We start from the raw sequence: 15,616 nt of genomic DNA, 5'->3' as shown, positions 1-15,616 counted from the left end.
AAATTAGATACATTACAGATACCAAATGCAAATATATACATAAATTTCATTTTTCAATTCTTAATGCAACAAGACAGCATAATTAGGATCTTTAATATACTATTTGGAAAAGCTAGCAGTTTATCAAAGAATCATACCTTTATGTTTAACAGGTTCATATCTTACAGGATTTTAAAAATGGTAACACTTACCCCAAAAGAAGTTTTGCTGACATGGTGTCACTGTGCTGAAGAGGCTGTTTGATGCCATAGTCCCTCCTTTTTTTTTCAGATAGAACTTGTACCCTCTGTTGTAAATACTGCTTGCAGCCTTAAACTGAAAATACAAACCATACCCAAACCTTGTTTTAGTTTTACAGTATGCCTGGAGTACATAGACTTTATATTTATTTTTTTCTGTCAAGAAATTATGTAGCTGGTAACATGTGAAAAGCAAAGAAACAAAACAAAAAGAGAATGAGCAAATATTTGAAGGACCTACTATTACTGCATAGACTGTGGTTAGAGAGCACTCACTGACTCTGTTGGTCTCGGTGGCTGGTAGTGACCTGCGGAGATTAACCATTTAAAAACCAGAGACTTCTTGCTGTCCTCCTGGAGAAAGTTTGCACCGCACTTGTGGTTCTGTGGTTGTTTGTGAGGCGAATGAAGCATTCACACAATCCAAAAAAGCAAAAGCTTTAAAACTCCTTTTTTTTGCAAGCACTATTACTGGAGAGGCAGAATCATGTGGTTTGTGACCTCACAGTACTCTTAAGTAAAGTGGGACTGCCTACCACTGTGGCTTTTCCCCCTTGCTCTTTCTCTCTCTCTCTTTCTCTCACAAAAGGCTTGTGGTAAGGCCTTTCCTGGCATCCAGAAGGATATAGCTTTTTAATTTTTGTGACTCATGAGGATTTGGATAGAATACAAATGCTGAAGGAGCCCAAACTCCTGTAAGGTTAAGCATTTGTAGAGCAGAGCTCTGCAGTTAAGGGCTTTCCTTTCTACTCCCCGCTCAACCTCTGCCTTTTTGCCTCCTCTTTTTAGTTCATTATTGTGTCTGTGGAAAAATGAACAAAATTGGCTCAAGAGTCTGTGTGAAATTCTGAACAACAGTGATGATTTACAATAATTCACATCTTTGGACTGTATCACATTCTGGGGTCTGCTTCATATTTGCTGGGTGGCTGGATTCCTTCTGTTTTCCTTTTTCTTGTCTTCTTAAACTTGTGAATCTGTAACTCATTGTAAAAAAAAAAAAGTTTACCTTAAGGTCTGGTTGCAAACTGCTTGCTAGGCTTGACTATAATTGGCTGTCATGAAAGTGTTAGTCTGGGCATTCTTTTACAAATTTTAAATCACGTCTGTCTAGTTTATTATCAATCTATTAGATGGCAGCCTTTACAATAAAGATTAAATGTAATGTTTCATGTATACCATTATCTCATGCCTAGTTTGAAGATCTTAAAAAAATGAATGACAGGGATTGTAATATAGTTTATTGGATGAATCTTAGTTTTCTTTATGATTGTAATATTTTTTGTCTTTCATGGAAGTGTATTCAGTTTATATAGTTCTTTAAGTAGTTTAGACATAATAGAGTTGCTGATAGCAGATCTTCTATAAAGTAAAATGCTTATGTTATAATGTAGATTGTTCAGTATTTGATTCTATGAGCTTAGAATAGAGTGGGTTAACAGAAGCTATGTATTTTTTTGTTTCTAATGGAAGCTTTGAAATAAATTACAAAATGCTGTGTGTAGTAAGGAATAATGGCCACAGACAGAGTATGTTAGTCGTCTCGATTTGCTAATTCTGATTCAGAAGAAAATTGGAAACATCTTTGGGAAACTATCTCCTTTTTTGCCCCTTTGGACAAGTATGTATAGAACTCATTTTCTTATTAGGATGATTATATATCATAGGCAGTGAATTTTATATTTATGAATAGAGCTTCCTGTTTTCATCAGTTGGGAGCGATGGAGTATTTTTCAACCAAAATTATAAAGGCGAACAGACCAATTTTCTAGGCATTTTTTTGCCATTTATCCATGCCACTCTAAATCTGCATGTTAGACTTCTTCCTAGCGTGACAGTAACTAGGAGTGGCATAAAGTAAATGGGGTGGGCGGAGACAGTGAATTACAAAAGATTATTTGGAATATGCAAGGAGGTAAGGGCTAGGGAGACAGGAGGGTGTTAGAACTAAAATATCCCTGTGTTCTTCCTAGTGCTATTCATTATCTGCTTTTGGTTCATATTAGATCACAATAACTGTACAAATATGTTCATAAGTTTCTTTACAGAAAATTTGATTTTCCCAAAATACACTGGTAGGGTATGGGAATGATTCTAGTCCTTTATTTTTCAAATGTCCAGAACCTTTTCAGAATAAACTTTTAGTGATAAAAAACCAGAAATACATTTTGGTGTTTTATTTTAACTATGGATTTATCATGCCTTATTGTATGTGTAAACAGATTTTACATTGAAAGGTAAAAGCGTTCATTTAACATGCAGTTATTCATGTGAAGGAGAGAAAAATTATTTTTTCTCTTTTATAAATAAGTCATATCCATATTATCTGTATCTCTAATTAGTATCCAAAGTAAACAAAAGGAGGGTTTTGTCCTTATAGCTTGTGGGATTTCCAAACATAGTTTCATGTGTTCCTATAATAGCAGAATCACTTAATTGAAAATATGTAGGTAGCTGCTGTAGTATGATCAGCAAATGGTTTTCTTCTTTTCAAATAAGCTTATAGTTTCTACATTAGCATTCACTGAAACATCTTACAAACCCAACATTTTGCTATTTTCTTCCTTAAAATCTTCTTTATGTAAACTTTGGCTCTTCAAATTGACCTGATAAGAATTTAAGTAATTTTTAACATCTATTTGTCATTTAATTACCTGTTCACTTTTTGCAGGTAATCCTCCTGCATGTAATTTTTGGACCAGGATTATTATTCTTAACACATGAGAGTTTAGTAGATATTGTTATATATGCACTTTTTGTCCTGTGTGAGGCCTATCAAATTCTAGCAGGAGAAAGATAGTGAAATCATGTGCTTTAAGTTAGTATATTCATTATCCACATGAATTTTTTTCCTAAAACGAAAATATATCCTCTTTGGAGCAAATATTACTTTGTTGTAAAAATTTAAAAAACAATGATAACTGGGGCACATTTGATAATTGGTACACATTTGATAACAGTGTGTTTCATTAGAAATAGCTTACTACACGTGGTGAAGAGATACTGATTTAGAAAAGTCAATGCAAATAAAGCTCTTGATTATAGATTTATACCATGGTTATAATCAGAAATCGAAAACCACAGATTTATTTTTATTTTTGTTTTTGCTTTTTAAAGACCCATAAAATTTTATCCTCTCTGGGGACATGTTAGTATTTGCTGTTTTGAAGTAAGCAACAAGTTTAGGTATACTGTATAAATCACATACTTTAATGCCACGGAAATGAAATACAGTTTTGATCTTGAAATCAATTTCAAAGAAAAAAAGTTGTTGGTATCTTGCTTCTCCATGGCTTTGTAGTGAATAAAATGTGTTAGAATTGGTTGAACTTTTGAAAATACCAAGGTATTTGTGTTTAAATGCTATGTGTGTCTTCATTGTAACCATTTGAGTAATTTTTTATTTTCTTAACTAATGATCATATTTTAATACATTAGTTTTACTTTATCAATATTGTGCTCATTTCTATGCATTTTTTTAAGGATTATTTTAGACTTATTTGCTGCTAACTCTATTCTTTTATTTGCTGCTAATTCTTTGAAAAACAAAGGAGAAAATGGTTTGATGCAGGAATTTTTAAACTTTAGAAGTCCTAATTTGGCTTAAAATGTTCTGATTATGAGGTTTTACGAAGGAAGTTTTTAATTTATTGTTTCATCTTGGTATGTGACTGTTTCTTATTTTACTTTTTTTTGACAATTTTTCTTTTTTTTGGATTTGATGTATAGCTGTTTAAGCTTACACGGGATCTATTTGGCCTCATATTGACTACTTCTGTTAGTAAAATATGTATAGTTTCATCTGTTAAATTATGGTGACTGTGCAGTATTCCATTTCCTTGTTTAATGGGGTGTATGTTTATGTACACAACTGCATGCACATTTGTCTTATTGCGTATGTATACAAGGCATTGTTTTGTAGTACTTTTTGTAATGAGAGCATTTTTCTCAGTTTATTTTAATTAGATCAGGTAAAAACCCAAACTAGCACCATTTCCCTGATTGTTTGAACAACTTCATTTGATTAGTTTTAGCAGCTGTCTAAATGTGAGATTATGTGGAATGCCAGAAGAGAAAATGCTAAGTCAATCTCTCCCGCCTTCCCTCCCTCCCTCTCCCTATCTCTCTCCCTCTACCAATCTCTCTCCCTCTACCTGTCTCCCCCATTCCTCCTCTTTCCCTTTCTTTCTCCTTCAGGCCTTTTTGGTTTCTCTTCCTTTTTTCCCTCATTTCTATACAGCCTCAAAGTAGATTCTTAAGTTCTAGTAGGGGATATTGACATTAATCCTCACTAATGAATACTCGGTAGATTTGGAGCTCTTAACATTCATTACAAATTGTTATATTCTAATATGTAATGCCTCAGTTGTTAGATAGTATTGGCATCTGATTATAGAGACTTAATTTCTTTCAGCTGTTTTTAATTGTTTCTTGAATCCTTTTATGCTAATTTACTTTAATACATTGTTCACATAGTATTAACACTTTAATTATGAGGATTACTTTTTTTTCTTTGATTATTCTTTGAAGTGCAGAGTGATCCATACTTGTTTAATGTAGCTGTATAAGTAATTCATGTTTCTTGTAATTATTAGAACAATTCATCTTTGAATGCTGTCATTTTTGTAATAATAAAAAAAGGCGAGAACTTGCAGAAAATATGGGAAACATGCTCATATGACAGCTGAGGATGTGGCTAGACTAAAGCAGGAAACTACTACCCACAATGCAATGTTACATACACTACCACTTAATAAAATTTATATCAAACATGCTACTGACAAAACCAAAGAAAAATAATATCCCAGCTATGCTATTTAATGTATCTAGGGAGAAGTGAAAGTAATCTTTTTAGAACCTTTGTACTTAGAGAATATAGTAAATGAAACTGTAGGACATTATTGTATACGTTGGAGCACTGCTGTAACTTTGTGCTATGGAACATGGCTGTAGGTAAAACTGTCCTATAATGAGAATCTTTTGTATATTAGCTTTCTTGGAAAAGGTACAAAAGGAAAATCTCCTCTCTTTCAATTGAACTCTTTTAGTATTAAATAGGATTAGAGGATATTATCACTTGAAAAAATAAGTTAAATTTTGAGATATTCATTGTCATTATCTAAACTTTTAGTACAGTCATGTATATTTCGTTACAATTTGTTTTAAGATGTCTTTTATTGCCAAGTTGGGGGTGGGACTTGAATTGTCCACTGAGGCATATTTCTTTTTCAAGTAATTGTTTTTCTTGCTCTTTATTTATGTTAATGACTTGCTCTATCAGTCTATGTGCTTTACTGTAGGGAGGTTATTCTAAAGCAAAAATGTGAACTGCTTTTATAATGTGGTTGAAAAACATGTTAAGGCATCATCTAAAAAAATCGGATTTTAATATATTTAAGGTTTCTGTTTATAAATCTTAATCCACTGTGCTCTTAGCTGTCAGACTTCAACAATTTTGATGAAGTTAATAACTTAATAATTTAGATGAATTTTGAGGTTTATAAAGGAGGTTGTTGAAGGTTTAACCGAACATAGTAGAGTTTTTGAATTGATAACCAATGTATACAAGTTTAGTTAGAGGAAGAATAGAGAAGATTGTAAGTTAGTGTTACTTATGAAGGATTCCCCTCTGAGCATTCCAGTATATAAATTGTCAGTGTTTTGTTTCACAACCGGCACAGTAATTGTCATCTCATAATTTAAACATGAATATCATCGTATGTCTGTCTGTATCTCTATTAAGGATGATTTGCTTAATTGTTTGAAGTTTTTTCTCCTTTAGAAACTGCTTATCAATAACAGCTGTAGCACTGTGGCTTTTCTCCATGGACTCATGGTGGTCTTTGGAACAACGTTCTTCAACTTTGACAGGTGAGACAGAGCCTCTCCAGTGCCACTGCTTTTGGATGAATCTGACTGTGGTTGGAGAACGTGCATCTTGCCAAAATATATGGGCGAGACCACACACAGCCTTTAAAATAGTTATTGTAGGCTTATTTTTAGGAATACATGTCTTGACAGTTCTTTTATTTGCATGCCAGTTTCATTACTGTGTATAGATTTTTCATTGGTTTCAGTAAAGGCGATCGCAGATTTAGGTCTCTATTTGTTAGGCCTTGTGTATAACTTATGCTGGAAAATACCTTGAGTTCTAGCATAATTAACAATATAGAAAATATATTGAAAATGAAGTGCTAGAATACTGATCTTTTTGTTTTTATATATTTGACAGTATTCCCATTGGAAATCTCAATTTCTCAGAAAGCATAGCAGTGAAAACTTGCACTAATTTTACTTTTAAGATTAAGGAAGTCAGGAAAGAAATGTTAAAATATTCATATATTTTAATTATATTAATATTAGAAAATTATAAAAGTATGCATTTTTATAATATTGGTATAATAAAGCATTGTTTAAAATGTAGGTTTTACACTTTAATAGAAGCTTGAAAGCATTGAAACTAATTCCTGAAGAAGTCTGTTTCTTGATGCATAGGCATAATATACGTGTTATCCAGTCTTTTTATGGGATGATTAAAACTTTATTTAGCTTAATGAACTATAAAATTGTTTGAATATGTTTAAAAATAAGTATTTCTAGTTTTCTAAAACTAGCTTTTTTAGTGACCAGTAGAGATCACTCTAGACTTTTATAAAATGTTAATTGTTTCTTTTTATAAAATGCTGCATTGGATAATTATTCATGATTCTTATTAAGTTGTTAGTATTAACAATATTAAAACTTCTTGGGAACTGGGAGGTCACAAGACTTTTTACTTGATGATTAATGAATATTTCTTAGGTATTTATTTATAATATGTTTTAACCATCTAAGGTGAGATTACAATTTTTTTTCTAGCTTCATAGGGAAAACAGATACTATAGAAGTAATTGGAAAATCAGTTTTTCCCTATTGTTATCACAGTATCCTTCCACTGCTGAATGATTCTGGCAGGTAAGTAGTGGGAAATTGTGTTCCTATCGCTTTTCAAGAGAACAAGTTTATGGATAGAAGAGAGAATGTATTATATACAAATAGATTGTTTAGAGAAAGATCTGGTGCTTACCTGTCAGAAATCAACATGCATGTGAAACTTGATTGGTTGCTAGATTGAAAGTAGAGCTACATAGTTCACTTTTAGGATATTTGAGAAAACTTGGAATATGGACTGGATTGCGATGATACTATGGAATATGTATTAAGTTAGATGTGATAATGCTATCATGTTTTTATAGTACAATATCCATAGTCTTAAAAGAGATATGAGCTGAATTAATAAAATTTAATTAAATACATTCATAAAATAAATACATTTGTAAAACAAATGTGTCAAAATGTTAATTGGTGAATATAAGTAAAGGATATATAGGCATTTTTCAGCTTAAACAGTGAATTCTGAAAGGTAAACCATTTTATGTTTAAGTGATACAGAAATTTGATTTCAAATGGAAATCATACTTGAGGAAAATTCACTCATGTATAAATAAATTTTTAAAAATGAGTGAATATGAGTAGCTTGGGCTATACAGCAATTTTAGATTTTAGTTTATAGTTTTATTCTTTAAATTTTATTCACAGTAAAAAAATGGCTAGTTTTCACAGTTTATTTATATATGGCAAATATAAATTGAAGATGGTAAAATATTTTTGAAAATCCTAACTTTAAGAATTATGAGTTTGCATTATGGTAATTCAAGGCTAGAAATTTTTAGAGGATCAAAACAAGCATCTGTTATTGGTATGTCATTTGTGTATTCTTAGCTGTATGCTTCTGGAATATATATATAAAAGCCTTAAAAAGTTTATTTACATTAAATACTATTATATTGTACTACTGTTACTAAATTATTTATACTACTACAACTGTACTAATACTACTAAATTGTTTATACTACTACATTACACTTTACAAGCAGTATTTTAATGATCAGAAGACTACGTCTCTATGTACAAAGTATTAATTTTGAATTTGTGTTATACTAGTTGATGCCCTACCAGGAATTGACACACTTTTTCTAAAAGGCCAGGTAGTAAATATTTTTGGCTTTGTGGGCCATAGGATTTCTGTTAACTACCTAACCATTGCCGTGTGAAAGCAGATGATAAGTAAACAAATGAGTATGGCTGAATTCCAGTAAAACTTTATTTACAAAAACAGGAAGTTGTGGCCAGGCATGGTGGTTCACACCTATAATCCCAGCATTTTGGGAGGCTGAGGTGGGAGGATCACTTGCCCCCAGGAGTTCGAGACCAGCCTGGGCAACATGGTGAGACCCCATGTCTACCAGAAAAAAAAAAATGGAAAAGAAAAATTAGCCAGGCATGGTGACGTACGCTTGTGGTCCCAGCTATTAGGGAGGCTGAGGTGAGAGGATCACCTGACCCCAGGAGGTGCAGGCTGCAGTGAGCTGTGTTCTTGCCACTGCACTACAGCCTGGGCGACAGAGCAAAGCCCTGTCTCAAAAAACAAAAAAAAACCTGGGAAGCTGCCATAGTGGTTTGTCCACTCCTCTTATAGAACAGGCAAGAATGACTTGTAATAATGAAGATCATGTTTCTTATTTATATATTATAATAGAATTCTTGAAGTATTTGGAAATTTTTTTAATAATATTGTTATGTGAAAGATCGTGTCTATGGTATGTAATAACCATCTCTTGAATTGAGTCATGCAAGTTCATCTTGATCATATAATCATTATATTGTGTCACCCTAAAGTCCTTTTAGGATGAGGTTGGAATCCAAATAATTTTGATTAGAGTCCATCTATAAATTATCTTCAATCTCAATATTTAATTTATTTACTTTTCATTATTACTACTAAGATGTTAAGATTTATGTACTTATTATCCACAGAAATGTTCTCTGTTTTAGAGTTCACTACGTTTAATGCCTAAGCATGAAATATTGTAGCAGAAATCTTAGTAACAACTATGATCAACTATTTTCCCTCTGTTTTATCCATATTTGAATTTCATTGGGTGGAAAAAGTAACTAGTTATATTTGATATTACTATGTATTTCCAGAAACAGTCATTGCATCTTCCATTGGACATAATATCCAAAGTAAATTCATTTTCTGAGGATTTACCTACATTAGGTAGACTTTGAGTATTATTTGATGATGGTGGTTACTACTGAGTAAGAAAAGTAATATTTTATGTATTTTTATTGGTAAATAAAAATTGAGCTTGTATTCTGATCTGAATTTCAGATCTTTAGCCTGTTAACACTTAAGGTTTTATATAAATGGGATGGCTTTAAGTAACAGCTTACAGTTCAAATTATTGTGTACTTTATTTTGTCCATGATCATTTTAAGCAATTCTAATTATTAGATATACCGGCAAGAATATGTCTCAAGTAATTTTGTTATGGAGGAGGAATCTTTCTGCCTGCTTCCTCCTGCCTTACAAACTCTGGTGATTGCCTGTTTGCCCTCATTTATGATAAAGTTCCAAAGTGATTGTTTGTACCTCCCATATTTAATTATAAGACACATCATAAGACACATAATTATAAGACACCTATTTAATTATAAAACACATAAATCATTGCAAGCAGTAAGAAAGATAGCTCGTCTGAGAGGGAAACACACACATATACAAACCCAAAAAGCATCTTCAAGGGTCATTTAATGTGAGGGCAGATTGATTGCCCTGTCTGCCTCAGTACATTTTAAAAGATATCAGTGTAGGAATTTAATGAACTAGTTGACAAGAGGAACATTTTTTTAAACATACTTTTTTATGAAAGACTGGGAAATATTTAATATTTATGTAGGGAAGATTTTCATCCAAAATTAATAAATTAAAAATAGTTTTGACATTTAAAGTTATATAATGATCATGTAGTAGGAAAATCTCTGAGAAATAAAATCTTGACTAATAATAAATGGTTAATATAGATTTACTTTATTTATTTCACTATCTCTTGGTACTATTTTAAATCTCTAGGACTCCTGTCATTTTTAGTTATAAATTCATGTTTTTTGAAAATTGAGAAATCCTAAAGACGGCATATTTTTGAAATAATTTATGGATTATTCAATACAACTGGTTGGTGTACACTCTAGCATTGCTATTTAGTTATTTACTGCATGAAATATTTATAAAGTTGATTAGTGATAATGTCTTAAATTAATAGACTTTATTTTTCAGTGCAGTTTTAAATTTACAGACAAATTGATCACAAAGTACAGAGAATTCCCATAAGCTCTCACCTTCCTGCCACTGCCAACAGCTCTCAGTTTACTCTTACTAATATCTTGCATTGGTGGTCTACACTTAATTACAATTGATGAACCAATATTGATACATTATAGTTAGCTAAAGTCCACAGTTTACATTAGGATTTATTCTTTATGTTGTACCATTTCATAGGTTTTGCCAAATGTATAATGTCCTGTCTCCAAAATTATGGTGTCATCCAGAATAGTTTCACTGCCCTAAATATCCTCTGTGCACCTCCTATCCTTCTCTCTCCACAATCCCTGTTAATAACTATTTTTTTCTTCCCTTTCTTTTTACTGATACATGTATGTAATAGTGGTTAAATACATATAACATAAATTTACTATCTTAACCATTGTGACAACGGATCTTTTTACTCTGTCTATAGTATTGCCTTTTCCAGTATGTCATGTAGTTGGAATTGACTCCCAATCCTGCAAGTCCTTTTCATAATGGTGTTAATCTATTCCTGAGGGTGAGGCTCTCATCACCTGAAAACCTCCCGTTTTAAAAATTGTGTTACTTGTTTTTTTGCATTCCTTATGTATTTTAGATATTAACCCCTTTGCAGATGTATGGTTTGCAAATATATTTTCTCATTCTGTATGCTTGTTTCTTTACTCTGTTGATTGTTTTCTTTGTTCTGTAGAAGTGTTTTAGTTTATTGTAATCCCATTTGCCTATTTTTGCTTTTGTTGCCAGTTCTTTTGGGGTCATATCCAAAACATTATTATCCAAACCAATTTCATAGAGCTTTTCCCCTCTGTTTTCTTCTAGCACCTTTGCAATTTCATGTCTTATGTTTGTGTTTAATGCAGTTTGAGTTGATTTTTGTGTATGTTGTTAGATAAGGATCTAATTTTATTCTTCTGCATGTAGCTAACCAGTTTCCCCAGCACCATTTATTGAAGAGACTATCCTTCCCTCATTTTGTGTTCTTGGCATCTTTATTGAAAATCAGTTGACAGTAAATGTATGGATTTACTTCTGGATTCACTGTTCTGTTCCGTTTGTGCGTGTGCTTTTATGCCTGTACCATGCTGTTTTGATTACTGTAGCTTGATAGTAGATTTTCAAATTAGGTAATGTGAAGTCTCTGGATTTGCTTTTTGCTCAAGACTGCTTTGGCTATTTGGGGTCATTTGTGGTTCCATATGAATTTTAGGATTGTTTTTTCTGTTTCTGTGGAAAGTGTCATTAGATAAAGATTGCATTCAGTCTTTAGGTCACTTTGGGTAGTCTGGACATTTTGACAATATTCTTTTTTTTTTTTTTTTTTTTTTTTTTTTTGAGACAGAGTCTTCCTCTGTTACCCAGGCTGAAGTGCAAGTGGTGTGATCTCAACTCACTGCAACCTCTACCTCCCAGGCTCAAGTGATCCTTCCACCTCAGCCTCCTGAGTAGCTGGAACTATCCGTGCATGCCATGATGCCTGGCTAATTTTTGTATTTTTTGTAGAGATGGGGTCTCGCCATGTTGCCCAGGCTGGTCTTGAACTTTTGAGCTCAAGTGATCCGCCCACCTTGGCCTCCTAAATTTCTGAGATTACAGGTTCCATATGGCAGGAGCCACTGTGCCTGGCCTTAACAATACTCTTTCAATACATAAAGTTAGAATATCTTTCCATTTAATTGTGTCTTCTTCCATTTCTTTCCTCAGTGTTCATGCAGGTATGAGCCGCTGTGCCTGGTTTTAACAATATTCTTTCAATCCATAAAGTTAGGATATCTTTCCATTTAATTGTGTCTTCCATTTCTTTCATCAGTGTTTTGTAGTTTTCACAGTATAGTGTACAGGCTGTACTTCTTTGGTCAAATTTATTTCTAAGTATTTACCTTTTTTTGGTAGCTATTGTTAATGAGTTTTTTAAAATTTCTTTTTTGAATAGTATGGAAATGATACTGATTTTCACATGTTAATTTTGTGTCTTGCAGAATTACTGAATTTGTTTATTTGTTCTAACAGTTTATTCCAGAGTCTTTAGGTTTTATTCTATGAAAGATTATGTTGTCTGCCAACAGAGATGATATAACTTTTTCCTTTGGATGCCTGTTATTTCTTTCTCTTATCTAATTTTGCTTGATACAATATTTTTTTTTTTTGCTTTTTATAGGAGTTATTTAGTATTTACAGCTTTCAACATAGACATCCCTCTGATTCATTTTTATTTTTTATTTTTTTAAAATTTTATTTTTCCATAAGTTATTGGAGTACAGGTGGTATTTGGTTACATGAGTAAGTTCTTTAGTGGAGATTTGTGAGAACCTGGTGCACCCATCACCCGAGCAGTATACACTGCACCGTATTTGTTGTCTTTTATCCCCCACTTCACTCCCACTCTTCTCCCCAAGTCTCCAAAGTCCATTGTATCATTGTTACGCCTTTGTGTCCTCATAGCTTAGCTCCCACGTATCAGTGAGAACATACGATGTTTGGTTTTCCATTCCTGAGTTACTTCACTTGGAATAATAGTCTCTAATCTCATCCAGGTCATTGCAAATGCTGTTAATTCATTCCTTTGTATGGTTGAGTAGTATTCCATCATCTATCTATCTATCTATCTATCTATCTATCTATCTATCTATCTATCTAAGCTTCTTTATCCACTCATTGATTGATAGGCATTTGGGTTGGTTCCATGATTTTGCTATTGTGAATTGTGCTGCTATAAACATGCGTGTGCAAGTATCTTTTTAGAATAATGACTTCTTTTCCTCAGGGTAGATACCCAGTAATGAGATTGCTGGATCAAATGGTAGTTCTACTTTTAGTTCTTTAAGGAGTCTCCACACTGTTTTCCATAGCAGCTTGTACTGGTTTACATTCCTACCAGCAGTGTAGAAGTGTTCCCTGTTCACCGCATCCATGCCAACATCTACTGTGTTTTGATTCTTTGATTATGGCCATTCTTACAGGAGTAAGGTGGTATCGCATTGTGGTTTTGATTTGCATTTCCCTGATCATTAGTGATGTTGAGCATTTTTTCATGTGTTTGTTGGCCATTTGTATATCTTCTTTTGAGAGTTGTCTATTCATGTCCTTAGCCCACTTTTTGATGGTATTGATTGATTTTTCTTGTTGATTTGAGTTTGTTGTAGATTCTAGATATTAGTCCTTTGTCAGATATATAGATTGTGAAGATTTTCTCCAACTCTGTGGGTTGTCTGTTTACTTTGCTGACTGTTCCTTTTGCCATGCAAAAGCTCTTTAATTAGGTCACAGCTATTTATTTTTGTTTTTATTGCAATTGCTTTTGGGTTTTTGGTCATGAAATCCTTGTTTAAGGCAATGTCTAGAAGGGTTTTTCCAATGTTAACTTCTAGAATTTTTAGTTTCAGGTCTTAGATTTAAGTCCTTAATCCATCTTGAGTTGATTTTTGTGTAAGGTGAGAGATGAGATCGAGTTTCATTCTCCTACATGTGGCTAGCCTAGTGTCTGAGCACCATTTGTTGAAAAGGGAGTCCTTTCCCCACTTTGTTTTTGTTTGTTTTGTCAAAGATCAGTTGGCTATAAGTATTTGGATTTATTTCTGAGTTCTCTATTCTGTTCCATTGGTCTATATGCTTATTTTTATACTAGTACCATGCTGTTTTGGTGACTATGGCCTCATAGTATATTTTGAAATCAGGTAATATGCCTCCAGATTTGTTCTTTTTGCTTAGCCTTGCTTTGGCTATGCGGGCTCTTTTTTGGTTCCATATGAATTTTAGAATTGTTTTTTCTAACTGTGGAGAATGGTGGTGCTATTTTGATGGGGATTGCTTTGAATTTATAGATTGCTTTTGGCAGTATGATGATTTTCACAATACTGATTCTGGCCATCCATGAGCATAGGATGTGTTTCCATTTGTTTGTGTTGTCTGTAATTTCTTTAGCAGTATTTTATAGTTTTCCTTGTAGAGGTCTTTCGACTCCTTTGTTAGGTATATTCCTAAGTATTTTATTATTTTTGCAGCTATTGTAAAAGGGATTGAGTTATTGATTTCTCAGCTTGATTGCTGTTGGTATATAGAAGAGCTACTGATTTGTGTACTTTAATCTTGTATCTGGAAACTTTACTGAATTCTTTTATCAATTCTAGGAGCTTTCTGGAGAAGTACTTAGGGTTTCCAAGGTAAACGATCATATTGTCAGCAAACGGCAACAGTCTGACTTCCTCTTTACCGACGTGGATGCCCTTTATCTCTTTCTCTTGTCGGATTGTTCTGGCTAAGACTTCCAGTACTATGTTGAAGAGGAGTGGTGAGAATGGGCATCCTTGTCTTGTTCCCATTCTCAGGGGGAATACTTTCAAGTTTTCCCCATTCAGTATTATGTTGGCTGTGGTTTTGTCATAGATGGCTTTTATTACATTAAGATACGTCCCTTGTATGTTGATTTTGCTGAGGGTTTTGATCATAAAGGGATGCTGGATTTTGTCGAATGCTTTTTCTGCATCGATTGAGATGATTGTGTGATTTTTGTTTTAAAATCTGTTTATGTGGTGAAATATATTTATTGACTTGCATATGTTAAACCATCCCTGCATCCGTGGTATGAAACCCACTTGATCATGGTGGATTATCTTTTTGATGTGTTACTGGATTTGGTTAGCTAGTATTTTGTTAAGGATTTTAGTATCTATGTTCATCAAGGATATCAGTCTGTAGTTTTCTTTTTTGGTTATGTCCTTCCCTGGTTTTGTTATTAGGGTGATGCTGGCTTCATAGAATGGATTAGTGAGGGTTCCCTCTTTCTCTATCTTGTGGAATAGTGTTGAAAGGATTGGTACCAGTTCTTCTTTGAATGTCTGGTAGAATTCTGCTGTGAATCCGTCTGGTCCTGGACTTTTTTTTTTTTTTTATAATTTTTAAATTACCATTTCAATCTCGCTGCTTGTTATTGGTCTGTTCAAGGTATCTAATTCTTCCTTATTTAAGCTAGCAGGGTTGTATTTTCTAGGAATTGATCCATCTGTTCTAGGTTTTCTAGTTTATGTGTGTAAAGGTGTTCATAGTAGTCTCGAATGATCTTTTGTATTTCAGTAGTGTCAGTTGTAGTATCTCCTGTTTCATTTCTCAGTGAGGTTATTTGGATTTTCTCTCTTTTCTTGGTTAATCTTGCAAATGGTCTATCAATCTTATATATGTTTTCAAATAACCATCT

The 15,616-nt window shown here is 33.0% G+C and overlaps 2 protein-coding genes across 15 annotated transcripts in view; one reads left to right on the top strand and one right to left on the bottom strand.

The window, feature by feature from the left end:
- Positions 1–5,015, bottom strand: part of RUNX2 (RUNX family transcription factor 2) — a 227,237-nt gene extending 222,222 nt beyond the window's left edge. For all 3 annotated transcript variants that reach the window (XM_034962200.4, XM_034962201.4, XM_063605295.1), the window contains exons 1-2: positions 516–5,015; positions 192–315 (exon numbers count right to left, since the gene is read on the bottom strand). In XM_034962200.4, the coding sequence (XP_034818091.2) occupies positions 192–315; positions 516–653 (262 nt within the window). In that variant the 5' untranslated portion in view covers positions 654–5,015. The remainder of the gene's footprint in view (positions 1–191; positions 316–515) is intronic.
- Positions 1–15,616, top strand: part of SUPT3H (SPT3 homolog, SAGA and STAGA complex component) — a 597,091-nt gene that overhangs the window by 93,178 nt on the left and 488,297 nt on the right. Inside the window, exons 3-4 of one of the 12 annotated variants that reach the window (XM_055113659.2) lie at positions 6,022–6,110; positions 7,098–7,193. The exons of the other annotated variants lie outside the window; for them this stretch is intronic. Coding sequence (XP_054969634.1) covers positions 6,073–6,110; positions 7,098–7,193 — 134 coding nt within the window. The 5' untranslated portion in view covers positions 6,022–6,072. The remainder of the gene's footprint in view (positions 1–6,021; positions 6,111–7,097; positions 7,194–15,616) is intronic. 12 annotated transcript variants of the gene reach the window in all.

Source organism: Pan paniscus, chromosome 5 (assembly GCF_029289425.2).
Source record: "Pan paniscus chromosome 5, NHGRI_mPanPan1-v2.0_pri, whole genome shotgun sequence".
NCBI lineage: Eukaryota > Metazoa > Chordata > Mammalia > Primates > Hominidae > Pan > Pan paniscus.
Note: the sequence above shows the minus strand (reverse complement) of the source record. Positions and strands in the feature narration are given on the sequence as shown.